This window comes from Chiloscyllium plagiosum, chromosome 10 (genome assembly GCF_004010195.1).
Source record: "Chiloscyllium plagiosum isolate BGI_BamShark_2017 chromosome 10, ASM401019v2, whole genome shotgun sequence".
Classification (NCBI taxonomy): domain Eukaryota; kingdom Metazoa; phylum Chordata; class Chondrichthyes; order Orectolobiformes; family Hemiscylliidae; genus Chiloscyllium; species Chiloscyllium plagiosum.
Genome location: NC_057719.1, coordinates 45,698,926 through 45,715,007, shown reverse-complemented (window position 1 = coordinate 45,715,007; position 16,082 = coordinate 45,698,926). Strand labels below are relative to the sequence as shown.

The 16,082-nt window shown below is 41.5% G+C and overlaps 1 protein-coding gene across 2 annotated transcripts in view; it reads left to right on the top strand.

Moving 5' to 3' along the window:
* Positions 1-16,082, top strand: part of txndc16 (thioredoxin domain containing 16) — a 120,198-nt gene that overhangs the window by 77,099 nt on the left and 27,017 nt on the right. For both annotated transcript variants that reach the window (XM_043697652.1, XM_043697651.1), the window contains exon 16: positions 10,298-10,382. In XM_043697652.1, coding sequence (XP_043553587.1) covers positions 10,298-10,382 — 85 coding nt within the window. The remainder of the gene's footprint in view (positions 1-10,297; positions 10,383-16,082) is intronic.

Genomic DNA, 16,082 nt, shown 5'->3' with positions numbered 1-16,082 from the left:
CAGGTACCTCTTCGAACATCTAGCAATTCTTAGGAATGCAAGGAAGTATTTCATGATGTTATTGGTACATATAAATGAGTTTTGTGCACAATCTATGTAATGCTGATACTAACACCAATCTTACAATTGTTGTATCACTATTTTATTTTAAAATTTGTTCCTGAGATTTGGACAATGCTCATTAGGCTGCAGTAATTGTCCACTCCTAATTACCACTGCATCTTCAGGGAACATTGACAGGCATTTACTTTGGATAAGATCAGGTTGGGATGGTACATTTTCCATGCTTGACAGATTTGGCAAGGTTTTGGCCTGGCCTTCAAAGTGTCACATGTATTGAATTGCTTTCTTTGAACTAATACAGAATGGGCTTTGTTAAACCAAGTATCAAGAAAACATTGTAAAGGAGCCTTTAGGAATAGTGACCACACTATGATAATATTCTAAATTAAGTTTGAGAATGATGCAGTTTAATCAGACATTCGGGTTTACAATCTGGTCTCAGGAAGTAATGAAACTGTGGTGGACAAATTGGCGATAGTGAATTAGGAAACTGTTAAAATATACAATGGTAGGTCTTGGCAAGATGGCGGCGACTCATTAGAATTAGACGGCTCAGCAATTGGTGTATTTTTTGCCGTCCTTGGCTAACTTCTATGAAAGAATTGTTAATTTAAAACTTTGAGAACATATATTTGTTCACAATTTGGAATGGGATGGATGCCAAAGGGAGCAAACACCAGCAGGAAGGACACTCCCCCGCAGCACCAGGTGCACCAGAGGCTGAGCAGCGGTCTCTCTCAAACCCCCAAGGAACTTCACGGACCTGCAGGAATTGCTGGTGGCGGTGACAAGACGTGCCGCGAACTTAGAGGCTGCGTTCGAGGAGATTCGTGCCCAGATCCAACCCATCATGAACAGGAGCTCCAGGGCCTTGGGGCGCGGATGGAAGAGGTGGCGGGTCGAGCCAAGGCCTCGGAAGCTGCGATCGAGTCCTTGTCCGGGTGAATCCAGGCCCTCGATTGAAAGGGTCTATCGGGTGTCAGTGTGCAGATCCAGGCCGGTACAGTGCCCCCATCCGGTCCTAGCGCACTTTCTCACATACAGGGACAAGCAAAGAGTGATAGAAGCCTCCAGATCAGTGGAGAAAAATCCACAACCACCGCTGTGCAAGGTGTCAAAAATTATGTTCTTCCAAGATTTCTCAGCAGTTATAGTCCAAAAGAGGAAGTTCCTCAATGAAGTTAAGAAGAAGCTGAAGAACCTGAGCATCCAGGACTGCATGAAGTTCCCGGTGGTGCTCCATTTCAGCCACGAGGATTCGGTTTATATGTTTGACTCGGTGGATAAAGCCAAGAACTTTGTGGACACTTTAAAATAGACTAACTGATCTGAAGAATATGGTTAATGTTTGTCCTCTTTTCCTTCTTTCCCTGTGTTTTCCCTTTTCCCTTTCTTTTGTTTTTCCTCTCTCCCTAATAATCTTTTTTAAGAAAGGAGAAAAAAATCTTGGAATATGTTGTTCCTATTATATTTTTTATGAGTGGATTTTATCATGGGAAATATAATGGGTGCTCTTTGTTGTTTTCCACTTTTTTTTTGTTCTTTTTCTCTTTTAGTCATAATTGGGGCTGACATGGAGCCATGGATGGGGGAGTGCTTATCTGACTTTGTCTTCTTTTGTTAAGGATAATCTCCTTGTTTACTTTTTTTTGCCTAAGGCTGGGGGCGCAATCTGGCTTGAAGGAGCTGTAAAGGGGGGGATTGGGTAGGGTGAGTGCCCCATATGGGCGAGGGGAGAGTCTCCCATTCAAGGTTTTATAGTTGGTTTTCTTTGTAGTTTTTTGGTAGCAATAGTCATTTGTAGTTATCTTCGAGTGGTTTTCGTGTACACAATTTTACAGCTCTGAGTCTTCGTTTACTTGTGCTCGGCATATTGCAAGCTGCATTCTCCCTCCCCGGAGTTTCAAGGGTCTCTGGTAGGGGATGTGGCTAAGTGTCTTGTTAAATGGTGCACCTGGAACATTAAGGGAAGTCATTTGCCTATTAAAAGGAAAAATGTGCTTTCTAGCCTTAAGAGGTAAAGGGTTGAAAGTGCTCTGTTGCAGGAAACCCATCGTGATGATGGGGAACATGTGAAGTTACAACAGTAGGTTTATGATTGGGTATTACTGTAGTTAGAGACAGTGCCGGGGTCCTTACACACAATGCCAAAAGGATTAATGAGGCTTTTTGGAGTTTTTACTCTGAATTGTATCGATCTGAAGGTTGACAGGGAAGTAGGGGAATGGCTATACTTATCCAGAAAAACCTTCCATTCACATTATTAGAACAGGTGAAAGATGAGCAAGGACGGTTTGTGATACTTAAGGCCCTGATACATGGGGAGAAATATGGCATCTTAAATGTCTACTGTCCTTTGGCACATCCCCTCAAATGTTTGATCAGTGCCTTCTCTAAGCTGAGTGCCTTTGGAACATGGCACATTATTATAGTGGGGCGGGGGGGGTTTCAATTGCCTTTTGGATCTGACAGTGGACAGGATGTCTAGTGAGTCCCCAACTATCTCTTTGCGGGCCATGCAGGTGACTGACTTATGTGAGGAGTTGGGCTTTGTGGACATTTGGAGATGTCTTCACCCTATTGGCAGAGACTTCACCTTTTTTTCAGACCCGCTTAAATATCTACAAGGATGGATCTTTTTCTGGTGCCCTCAGCCCTTCTGGATTCGATTCTGGGTTGTAAAATTGGGAACCATAGCTATTTCTGATCACATGATGGCATATTTGTGGCTTAAGGCCAAGAGTGTGGGCCTAGGCTCACGGCACTGGCACTTGGATCCTTTTCTCCTCAAGGATTCCAAATTTGTGGAATTCTTTTCGAGGGAGTTTCAGGAGTTTTTGAATACCAACTCATGCGTGGCTAGTAGTCTATCTATGCTATGGGAAACTGCTAAGGCCTTTGCTAGGGGACTAGCTATTTCCAGTTCGACTAGCCGGAAACAACAGAAGGAGGAATAGCAGCATCTAATTGAGACGTGGCTGAAAGCCGCTGAGGTGGCATATTTTGCAAGACCTTAGTTAACCAAACTAAGTGGATCACGGCCCTCTGGTCTGCCCTGAATTCAGCACCACAGAGCACAAAGAAAGAACTTGCTTTTGCTAGCCAAGATTCTTGGTAGTGTGGATGTGCAGAGGGATCTTAGAGTCCATGTACATAGATCCCAGAACGTTGCCATCCAGTTGCCACCCAGGTGGATAGTGCTGTTAAGAAGGCATACGGTGTATTAGGTTTCATTCGTAGAGGGATTGAGTTCCAGAGCTGCAACATCATGCTGCGTCTATACAAAACGCTGGTGCGGCCACACTTGGAATATTGTGTACAGTTCTGGTCCCCATATTTCGGGAAGGATGTGAAAGCATTGGAAAAGTGCAAAGGAGATTTACCAGGATGTTGCCTGGTCTGGAGGGAAGATCTTATGAGGAAAGGCTGAGAGACTTGAACCTGTTCTCATTGGCAAGAAGAAGGCTAAGAGAGGATTTTATAGAGACATACAAGATGATCAGAGGATTAGATAGGGTAGACAGTGAAAGTCTCTTGTTGATGATGTCAGCGTGTACGAGGGGGCATAACTACAAATTGAGGGGTGATAAATTTAAGACAGATGTCAGAGGCAGGTTCTTTATGCAGAGAGTGGTAAGGGCGTGGAATGCCCTACCTGCTAATGTAGTCAACTCAGCCACAGTAGGGAGATTTAAATAATCCTTAGATAAGTATATGGTTGATTTTGGGATAGTGTAGGGTGACGAGCTGAGAATAGTTCACAGGTCGGCACAACATTGAGGGCCGAAGGGTCTCTTCTGCGCTGTATTTTCTATGTTCTATTGCCAATAAGGGTATTTGTGGAGGCTTCCCTGGAGTGAGTTGTTTAATTGTTCACCACCATTGAAAACTGAATGTCACAGGAACGCAGAGCTGAGATATGATCCATTGGTTGGGAATCTCTTAGTCCTGTCTATCCCTTTCTGTGTATGTGGTTTGGCATGCAAGTAGTCCTGTGCTGTAGCTTCACCAGGGTTTGAGACCTCGTTTTTAGGAATGCCTTCACTGAACGAAGGTTGATCCTCTGGCTTGATGGTAATGATTGAGTGGGGAATATGCTGGTCTATGAGGTTACAGGTTGTGCTGGAGTACAATCCTGCTGCTGCTCCTGATGGCCCACATTGCCTCATGGGTGCCCACTCTTTAGTTGATAGATCAGTTTGAAGTCAATGCTATTCATCATCGTGCTGTACAACAGATGTCCTCAATATGAAGATGGATCTTTGTCTCCATAAGGGCTATATAATGGTCATTCTTACTGATGGTCATGAACAGATGTTCCCACAAGAGGCCTGAACTATCCAGGAACTCTCCTCTATTTGTAGACATGGCTGTGGTCAGTATTCAGCTTTGTGATGCTCAGGTAAGGTAGTTGGCGTATCACAGCAGGCATTAGAAATTTCAAGGGATATCGATCATACAATACCCACAACTGTTAATTTAGAAACTCAGCATGAACTGAGACATGAAATGGATTTGTGGTATATGCTTGCTTTTTCGCCTTTATTTCACAACCCGTAACAAGATTACTGCTTGTTTTCATCCTAAATTTCCTCACGCTGTATCTAAATCCCATCTGTGGTCGAGGCCATGCATCCTTCATTTTACCCGAAGGGCCCGTTCTGCGCTGTATTGTTCTATGTTCTATGAGTATAGGGATAGGCCAAGGAAGTATTTAGCATATCTGACTAGGAAAAAACTAGCTCCCCAATCCCTTACTGCAATCAGAGACAGCGCGGGGTCCTTACATACGATGTCAAAAGGATTAAAGAGGCTTTTCGGAGTTTTTACTCTGAATTGTATTGGTCTGAGGACAGGTAGGTCAAGATGGAAACCATTTTTAAGAGCCTGGACCTTCTGGGGGTAACCCTGGAAGAGGCCTGTCTCCTTAATGCACCCTTGACAGTTCAGGAAATACAGGAGGCAGTTAGGCAACTTCAAAGTGAGAAAGCGCCTGGCCCTGATGGTCTCCCGGGTGAGTTTTATGAGGAGTTTATAGGGATTCTGTCAGGGCCGATGTTGGAGATGTACAATCACTCCATATGCATGACTGCCTACCAGAAGCTAATATTTCCTTCATTCTTAAGAAGGGGAAAGTTCCTGAGGATTGTGCCTCATACAGGCCCATCTCTCTATTAAATTCAAATGTTAAGATTCTGGGTTGAATGGGGTCTTTGCTAGGAGGGTGGAGTTTTATATTACCACCCTCTGACCGTGGTCATCACCAACGGGGTGAAGTCTGGGAACTTTGGGATTGGTAGGGATGGTTTTCAGGGCTGCCCCTCTCACTGTTGTTATTTACGTTGGTGATAGAGCCGCTGGCAGATGCCATTCATCAGAATGTCCACATAACCGCTCCAGAAGTGGGATCGAGGGTACACAAGATTACACTGTATGCGGATGATGTCCTTCTGCTTTTATCGGACCCGATGACCTCCGTATCCCATCTGATACAATGTATCAATTCATTTAGGGCTATTTCAGGATATAAGGTCAACTTTGCAAAGTTGGAGGCTATGCCTTTGGGGGACCTTAAGAAAGTGGCAGAAGCTGAAGGTGGCCCTAGGTTCTCCTTTAAGTGGTGATGGACGGGTTTCCTCCGGGTGCTCCAGTTTCCTTCCACAGTCCAAAGATGTGCAAGTCAGGTGAATTGGCCATGCTAAATTGCCCGTAGTGTTAAGTGCATTAGTCTGAGGGAAATGGGTCTCGGTGGATTACTCTTCGGAGGGTTAGTATGGACTTGTTGAGCCGAAGGACCTGTTTCCAAACTGTAGGGAATCTAATCTACTCTTACCTATTGCTTCTGGACATGCCACAGGCACATGCTTATTGGGCGCCGAGGCGGCAGAGATAGGGAGGGTATTGAGGATCAAAGTTAAAGTAGACTCGACATCTCCTGGGTCTCCCGAATTTATCATCTTTAGGAAGGCATGGGAAGAAACTATTTGATATTCTTACTTACTATGCACAGAAGAATATTCTGATGAATTGGGTGTCTGAGAACTCACTAGGCTTGCTGGGATGGTGAAAATTAATTTTTCATGAATATGGTGCACCACAACACAGACCTTTTTTATAAGACATGGCAGCCCTTTTTGAGTTATTTGAATACAGATTTGTCTGCTATCTTAACTAGGGCGTTAGTTTAACCAGGATGGTTAGGTTTGCTGACCCCTGGGCCCTGGAAGAGGATTCCTGAGTATATGGGTATATATATAAAACGCTCCCGTTTTTTGGTTTGGAAGCTTTGTGCCCAGCATTGTTATTCTGTGTTCTTGTGTGTTCTTTTGTTTTTTGTTCAGTCACTTCCTTATTTATTGGTATTGTTTTGCACAGTGTCTGGTTTTGGTTTGTTTATAGGGTAGATTAGTAGTTGCATTGTAATTTGCATTTTTGTTTATTATACTGGTATTTGTGTTTTTTTAACAACTTTATATTTTTGTAAAGTCAAAACAAAGTTTTTTTTGGCCAATAAATACATTTACAAAAAAATGTACGATGGTAGAGGGACAATTTAAAGAACATTTACGAAAAAAGAACAAAAAAATACAGTAAGGGAAGTGTTCCAAGTGTGGCTAACATTTGTTTTAGATCAGAGGAATACTTCTGTAATACAAGCTATGCACTGCAAATGCTAGAGATCTGAAATAAAAACAGAAAGTCCCGGAGGAACTCAACAGACCTAGATGCATCTGTGAGGGAGCAACTGAGTTAATGATTTGAGTCCAGTGTGTTTCTTCTATGGAGCTAAGAAAGGTCAGAAAAGTAATTGTTTTTCTGCCGTTGATTGAAGGAGGAGGAGCACCAAATGGAACAGTTTATATGAGTGCCCACCTGATCCCTTACCAATCATTCCTCGGGCATAAGCCCTTCCTGAAGAAGGGCTAATGCCTGAAACGTTGATTCTCCTGCTCCTCGGATGCTGCCTGGCCTGCTGTGTTTTTCCAGCATCACATTTTTCAACACTTGTTCTTCATCGCCAGGGGAAAATAACAGAAAACTACAGAGAAAACCTGAAACTACAGACTTATTAGCCCAATATCAGTTGTAGGTAAAATGCTAGAATCTAATAGGATGTGACAACAGACACTTAGAAAAAAATGTTATGATTGTATCTAGTCTACTTTATATTTATGAAAGACAAATCATATTTGACAAGCCTGTTGGAGTTTTGTGTGTATATTACTTATCAGAATAGACAAAGGGGAACCAGTAGATGTGGCATGTTTAAGTCTTTTGATAAGGTCCCACACAAGAGATTAAAGCACTTCAGATTTGTGGAATATACTGGCATGGATTGAGAACTGGTTAACAGACAGAAAACATAGAATATAAATAGATGAATCATTTTCGGGTTGATAGGCTATGACCAATTGAATACCAGAAAGATCACTACTTTGAATCTTTGAAATTTTTTGCCCCCATGCGCCTGTGGGAATTTCAGTGTTTAGTTATGTTCAGGGCTGATACCAATAAATTTCTACATTTTAGAAACATTAACAGATAAGGAGGGGAGGGGAACAATGCAGGAAAATGATTTTGAAGTACAAGATTAGCAATGATCTCATTAAATATGAGAGTGGGCAGTGAGCTTACTGGCCTATTACTACCTTCCTTTCTTATAGAGTCAAACAGCACCGAAACACAAAAAGGTAATTAACCCCTGGATTCCTAGCTGAGCCACGAGCTAATTGGCACAGGGTCAATAAGATTAAGCAGGTAAATGCGTGATTCAAAGATTGGTGTTGGAGGAATGGGTTTGAATTCATGGGTCATCGGCACCAGTACTGGGGAAGAAGTGACCTGTTCCGATGGGACGGTCTTCAGTTGAACCGTTCTGGGACCAGAGTCCGAGTGCATTGCAAAACTAAGACTATAGACAGGGCTTTAAGCTAAATAGGTGGTGGACGGGGGGGGGGGGGGGGGGGTGGAAATTTCTAATTTATCAGGTAAATTAGAAAACCTGAATGAAAGGCAGAGGTAAGAGTGCAAAGTCCAGGAGACGTTATTAAAATCTCCAGCACAGACACACATAGGACAGAGTACATGGAAAGGGTTAACAATCAAACTTCAAGCACTCTGGACAAACGAATGACAATGAGAAGAGGAATGGTAAATATATTACAGAAAGTAAGTAAGGCAAAAGTAAGTGAGTAAAGCACAAAATGGGAAATTACAAACCAATTAACCTAATCTCAGTCTTGGGTAAGATCCATTATGAAGGATGAGGTTTCTGAATACTTGGAAGTGTATGCTAAAATAGGGCAAAGTCAGCATGGTTACGTCAAGGGGAGGTCATGCCTGACAAATCTGCTAGAATGTTTTGAGGAAGTAACGAGCAGGTTAGATGAAGGAGACCCAATGGAGGTTATCTACCTTCAAGAAGGCCTTCAACAAGGTACCACACAGGAAGCTACTGAGTAAGATAAGAGGCCCATTGTGTCAGAGGATAGAAGCTTGTCTGGCAGAAAGCAGAGAATGGGGATAAAAGGGTCCTTCTCATAATGGCAGCTGGTGACAAGTGGTGTTCCACAAGGCACATGTTGGGACCACAAATTTTCACTTTATGCATTAACGATATAGATGAAGGAACTGAGGGCATTCTCACTAAGTTTGCAGACGATACAAAGATAGGTGAAGGACTGGTAGCATTGAGGAGGTGAGGAGACTGCAGAAGGATTTGGACAGGTTAGGGGAGTGAGCAAAGAAGTGGCAGATGGAATATAACATGGGAAAGTGTGAGGTCATGCACTTTAGTGGGAAGAATAGATGCATGGACTATTTCCTAAATGGGGAGAAAATTCAGAAATCTGAAGTGCAAAGAGACTTGGGAGTTCTCGTCCTAGATTCTTTCAACTTTAAGGTAAACTTTAAGGTTGAGTCAGTAGTTAGGAAGGCAAATGCAACGATGGCATTTATTTTGAGAGGTCTTGAGTATAAAAGCAGGGATGTATTTCTGAGGCTCTGTAAGGCTCTGGCGCACATTTGGAGTGTTGTGCGCAGTTTTGGGCCCCATATCTCAGGAAGAGTGTACTGGCCCTGGAGCAGGTTCAAAGGAGGTTCATGAGAATGGTCCCAGGAATGAAATGCTTAACCTATGAGGAATGTTTGAGGACTCACGGTTTATATTTGAGAGTTTGGAAGGATGAGGGGGAATCTAATTGAAACATACAGAATACTGAATGGCCTGGACAGAGTAGATGTAGGGAAGATGTTTCCATTGGTAGGAGAGACTAGGACCCAAGGGCATTGTCTTAGAGTAAAGGGAAGACCTTTTAGAATGGAGATAAGGAGAAAGTTCTTCAACCAGAGAGTGGTGAATCTATGGAATTCAGTGCTACAGAACGCTGTGGAGGCCAGGTCATTGAGTATATTTAAGACTGAGATAGATATGTTCTTGAGTACCAAGGGGATCAAGGATTGTGGGGAGAAAGCAGGAGAATGGAGATGAGAAACATTTCAGCTGTGATTGAATGGCAGAGCAGACTCGATGGGCTGAATGACCTAATTTCTGTTCCAATGTCTTACAGTCTAAACAGGCCCTTGATTCCAATGTGCCTGCACCAACCAAATTTCCCAAATCAAACTAATCCCATTGCCTAAATTTAGCCCATATCCCTCAAAACCTTTCCTATTCCTGTATTGTCCAAATGCCTTTTAAATGTTGTAACTTTGTGTTCCTCAACTACCATATTTCCATTCCATTCCATGTGTGCTTTCCTCAAAGGCTTGTTGTCTGATGTTGTTCCTTCATCTTGAACTGTTTTCTTGGCAATTTTTTGTCAATAGTGGTTTGCCATTGCTTTCCATACTTGGGGAAGGAAGCGAAGGGAGGTCCAAGTCTCTCTGAGCCTGAATTGAACCCATGCTGTTGGTATTACTCTGAACCACATGCAAATCATTTAGCCAACTGAGCTATATTGGAATTGTGTTATTTCCATTCTGAAATTTCCAGTAAGAAATAAACATCCCTTTCATGGAGATCCCAAAATATGTTGTAATTGTTACCATACAGAATCTGTGTGGACTATAACACACAAGGTTACACTCTGCAATCTCTAAAAATCAAGTTGCATCATTAATATATTTCTCAAAATTGAAACTTTAATCTTTTTGTGTTTGCCTTTGAAATCAACTTTTTGCCTTCATCAACTTTAAGAAATTGAGTGCCCTAAAAGCCTGTCTTATGTTTCAGAAAATGATGCCTTTATTGAAGCTGCATATTCCCTCAGGGGCACAATGGTATTGAGAATGTACATCCAGAAAGATGCTATCTATCTGTAAGTGATTACATATTCCTTCTTTTCCAAGAATTCTGTGCTTGAGGTTTGTGAAAGCATTAAAAGAAATTCTGTAAAACGCTTACTTTCACTCACACGTAACATCAAAATTTGTTTTCGCAATTCCTGCAGAAGATTTATGTTTCTAAAAGTTCACAGGCCATTGAGATTTATGTTCCCCCATTTGTTTGCCAATAAATTCTATTTTGTATTGCTGCAAGTTATTGTGACTGCAGCATACCTTTGTATAACACTTAATTGGGAAGATGTCTCAAGTCACTTCATAAGTGGAGCTAAGTACAGGAAATTAATGATTTTATCTACTACCGCAGCGCAGTAGATTTAATTGTGTAAGATGAACATTGAAGTGCTGAGCAGTGACTAAGAAGCAAGGCTGCATGCCTTTGAAATTTGCACAGCCAGTTTGCTATCACAACTACAGGTCATTGCTCCATCAAATTCACTGTTTTCACTGCTTTGCATGGATCAGGGATTGTTTGGAAATTGACTGAGCATCCTGTCAAATTAATAGAGAAGTAGAAACTACATAAAGTTTAACAGACCAAAGATGAGCCCAAATGCAGAAAGACACTAACTGACTATAGAAGATCTTGTGGAGCTAGACTCAAACCCTCAAGTTTACCTTTTAAACCATGACATTCTCCTTTTTAATCATAATTTCACAGGTTCTGTCCTAATTTTAAGTCTATTAAAGTGTCCAAGATGGTGAATGTGAATTTGTAAATGTTTCTGTCCTTCCATCCTTCTGTCCAGAAAGCGTTGTTAGCGTATTGGCCGTGCGTTTCAATACGCCTCTTGAATTTTGACAAAATGGAAGTTCTATAGGGAGGCACACATGGGTGGAAGAGTCTGCATCAATGAGCCTGATTGTCTCCTCATTTGATGTCTGCATATATGCTTCCAACAGCATTTGCTGATCAAGGCAGGCAGGAACTTGAGATGATTTTTTTTCCGTAACCAATTATGCTGGTCAAATTTAGCATCTGTATCTTTAACCCAGCAAAACCTATTTAAGTCAACAAATTTTGCAAGTGCTTGATAAGGTTCGTCTGACCTACTGTTACATTTCAGTTTATACCTGAATTAATTGGTGTAATATGAACAAGTTGAAAAGTCATCATAATTGGATATTACTGACAGTATATTATGTTTGGTGAATGGTTCCAATTTTAGTAGTTGTTCATTTCAAATTTCAACTAATCTTGACAACTATTCAAAAAGCAAATCAATTCCCTTTGACATGGCACACAGAAAGTCATAGCCAATTTAGATAAAACAGGGGTTAGTGGCTGTGGATCAGTCTGTCACTTTTTTTAAATATAGTAAGCTTATTTTAAAATTCCCTAAATATATTCTAATGTTTGAATTTTTCTCCTGTAACATTTGCTTTTTATAGGAACAGAGAAACCTATGTAGCCCCTCAGAGACAACTCAAAGTTTAATGTGATTATGGCTACTCTTTGTCAAACTCCATTCACCTGTCTGTCTTTTCAACAACAGCTTACTTATAGATGTGTCTTTAGCATAATAAAACATCTAGCCATTTCATTGGAGCAATATAAAGTAAATTAGTCATTTTATTTCACCTCATCACATCACATGCCAGGCAATATTAGGTCAAATAGGGTCATACAGTCATAGAGATGTACAGCATGAAAACAGACCCTTCGATCCAACCCTTCCATGTCGACCAGATATCCCAACCCAATCTAGTCCCACCTGCCAGCACCTGGCCCATATGCCCAAAAGCTTAGTCTGAGGGAGTGTCTGAAAGAAGAAAGTGAAATATTCCATATCCCTCAAAAACCTTGATTTAATTTTAAAAATTTAGTAATCTTAGATTTCACATCAGTTGCTTTTCGTGGAAGAAGGTCACAAATGTTTGCCACTCACTGTGTGTAAGAGTGTTCCTTAGTTCAACTTCGAATGGTTTGACTCCAATTTTCCAAACTTTCCATCCTAGACTCACCAACCAGGAAAAGTAGGTACTCTCGACTTGTCTTTTCAGTTTCCATTACTATTTTAAAATCTGAGCTCAAACCACATCATAACCTCTCAAATTCCAGAAAGTACAGTCCATTACATCTCTCCATGTAATTGCATCTTTGGAATCTAGGTATCTTTCTGGTGAATCTTAGAAACTATACTACTCTCCATCCAAGGCTAATAAATTGCTTCTGAGTCATGGCATCTAGGACTGCTCAATGTGGTGCAACTAGGCATAACATCTACTCACATGTATTCTACTCCTCCCAAGTTACTTTCTATATAAAAGCCAAGTGCTGCAGAGGCTGGAAATCTGCAACAAACACAGAGAATACTGGAGAAACTCAGCAGATCTGGCAGTATATGTGGAGAGAGGAGCCGATTTACATTTTGAATCCATATGAATCTACTTTTGTACCTGCTCATAGCATTTTAATGCATTATCTACATTGACCTCAAGTCTTTTTTTGGACATCCACTATTTCTCACTTCGCATGACTTAGAAAGTCCTCTCATCTACCATTTCAAGGTGAAAATTGATGGTTAAATAATTGCCTGTGATAAAATCCATTGGCCAGACTTTTGCATATTCATTCAATCCATTAATGTTATTTTGTAATTGTACACTTCCATCTACACTGCTTACAATTTCCTGCTGCTAAACCAATTTCCTTAGCAGGAAAATATATTGAGGACAAGCAGCCATAGTAATGTAATTGTGTGTTTGAGGACTGTTATTTAGAGATGCTTTCAAGCAGTACATTATGAGAATGTCTTAACTATTTTGGGACAAAGATTTTTCAGGATGTATATAGTTGGATTTCATTATTTGCACACGGACAAAATTCCTGATACCTATAGTTGGGCTACATTTGCTGCTGGATTGCAATAAATGCTGAAATGTTTATTTAACCAACATAGTAACTACTCTAGATGATACAAACACTGGCCTTCTAACTGGTATATGACAATCCAATTAATGAATTATTGTCCTCTTGTCATTCATTGGAAACATTCTGTTCCTGTAGGCCAACCTCTATAAATGCTGTCAGGAAACAATTCTTAGTGAAATCTTTAAAAAAAAATCATGGGGTGGGAGAGAATGAACATGCATGGATATTCTTCCACTTGTGACACGGAATCAGGGAAAGTATTAGGATTTACCCTATTTGTCAGGGCTTTTATGGTTCTTGCAGGCATGACCTAGCCACAGGTCACACACTGGGACACACATAAATTCAGTGCAGCAGTGGTCCATTTGGGATCTTGAGTCTGCTGTGCTGTTCAGTTAGATGCTGGCTGTTATGATTTCTTCACATTCCCATCTAGTCCTGACATAAAGTCGTAAAGGAGTTGTCCTGGGAGCCTTTAACATTGACTCTGAACACCATGCAGCCTCATCACAGCAGGTCAAATATAGACAGGAAACCAGCTAATTACAGTGTACTGTCTTCCTTCCATTGGCTGATGACTCACTTATCTTCATGTTAATGCCACTAAGTACTAAGGGTAGCAAGGACATGGACTCTGGTGGGGGATGTGAATGTCCATTATGAAGAGTGGATCAGTAGCAAAGAGCTAGTCAAGTCATAGAGTCAGAGAGATGTACAGCATGGAAACAGACCCTTCGGTCCCGTTCATGCCGACCAGATATCCCAACCCAATCTAGTCCCACCTGCCAGCACACGGCCCATATCCCTCCAAACCCTTCCTATTCATATATCCATCCAGATGCCTTTTAAATGTTGCAATTGTCCCAAGCCTCCACCAATTCCTCTGGCAGCTCATTCCATACATGTACCACCCTCTGTGTGAAAAAGTTGCCCCTTAGGTCTCTATTATATCTTTCCCCTCTCACCCTAAACCTATGCCCTCTAGTTCTGGACATCCCCATCCCAGGGAAAAGACTTTGTCTATTTATTCTATCCATGCCCCGCATAAATTTTTAAAACCTCTATAAAGTCACCCCTCAGCCTCCGACACTCCAGGGAAAACAGCCCAAGCCTGTTCAGCCTCTTCTTATAGCTCAAATCCTCCAACCCTGGCAACATCCTTGTAAACATTTCTGAACTCTTACAAGTTTCACAACATCTTTCCGATAGGAAGGAGACCAGAATTGCACTCAATATTCCAACAGTGGTCTAACCAATGACCTCTACAGCTGCAACATGACCTCCCAACTCCTGTACTCAACACTGACCAATAAAGGAAAGCATACCAAACGCCTTCTTCACTATCCTATCTACCTGCGACTCCACTTTCAAGGAGCTATGAACCAGCAATCCAAGGTCTCTTTGTTCAGCAACACTCCCTAGGACCTTACCATTAAGTGTCTAAGTCTTGCTAAGATTTGCTTTCCCAAAATGCAGCACTTTGCATTTATCCTAATTAAACTCCATCTGCCACTTCTCAGCCCATTGACCCATCTGATCAAGATCCCGTTGTAGTCTGAGGTAACCTTCTTTGCTGTCCACTACACCTCCAATTTTGGTGTCATCTGCAAACTTACTTACTGTACCTCTTATGCTCACATCCAAATTATTTATATAAATGACAAAAAGTAGAGGACCCAGCATCGATCCTTGTGGCACTCCACTGGTCACAAGCCTACAGACATAAAAACAACCACCCACCACCACCCTCTGTCTTCTACCTTTGATCCAGTTCTGTATCCAAATGGCTAGTTCTCCCTGTATTCTGTGAGATCTAACCTTGCTAATCAGTCTCCCATGGGGAACCTTGTCGAACGCCTTACTGAAGTCCAAATCACTTCTCTATCTTCCCACAGAGTTCTAGGGTACACCTGATCAGGTCCTGGGGATTTATCTACCTTTATGCATTTCAAGACATCCAGCACTTCCTTCTCATAATATGGACACTTTTCAAGGTGTCACCATCTATTTCTCTACATTCTATATCTTCCATATCCTTTTCCACCGTAAGTACTGATGCAAATTACTCGTTTAGTATCTCCCCCATTTTCCACGGCTCCACACAAAGGCCGTCTTGCTGATATTTGAGGGGCCCTATTCTCTCCCTAGTAACCCTTTTGTCCTTAATGTATTTGTAAAAATGCTTTGGATTCTCCTTAATTCTGTTTGCTAAAGCTATCTCATGTCCCCTTTTTGCCCTCCTGATTTTCCCTCTTAAGTATACTCCTACTTCCTTTATACTCTTCTAAGGATTCACTCGATCTATCCTGTCTATACCTGACATATGCCTCCTTCTTTTTCTTAACCAAACCCTTAATTTCTTTAGTCATCCAGCATTCCCTATACCTACTAGCCTTTCCTTTCACCCTGACAGGAATATACTTTCTCTGGATTCTTGTTATCTCATTTCTGAAGGCTTCCCTTTTTCCCTTTACCTGCGAACATCTGCGCCCAGTCAGCTTTTGAAAGTTCTTGTCTAATACCATCAAAATTGGCCTTTCTCCAATTTAGAACTTCAACTTTTAGATCTGGTCTATCCTTTTCCATCACTATTTTAAATCTAATAGAATTATGGTCACTGGCCCCAAAGTGCTCCCTCACTGACACCTCAGTCACTTACCCTGCCTTATTTCCCAAGAGTAGGTCAAGTTTTGCACCTTCTCCAGTAGGTACATCCACATACTGAATCAGGAAATTGTCTAGTACACACTTAACAAATTCCTCTCCACCTAAACCTTTAACACTATGGCAGTCCCAGTCT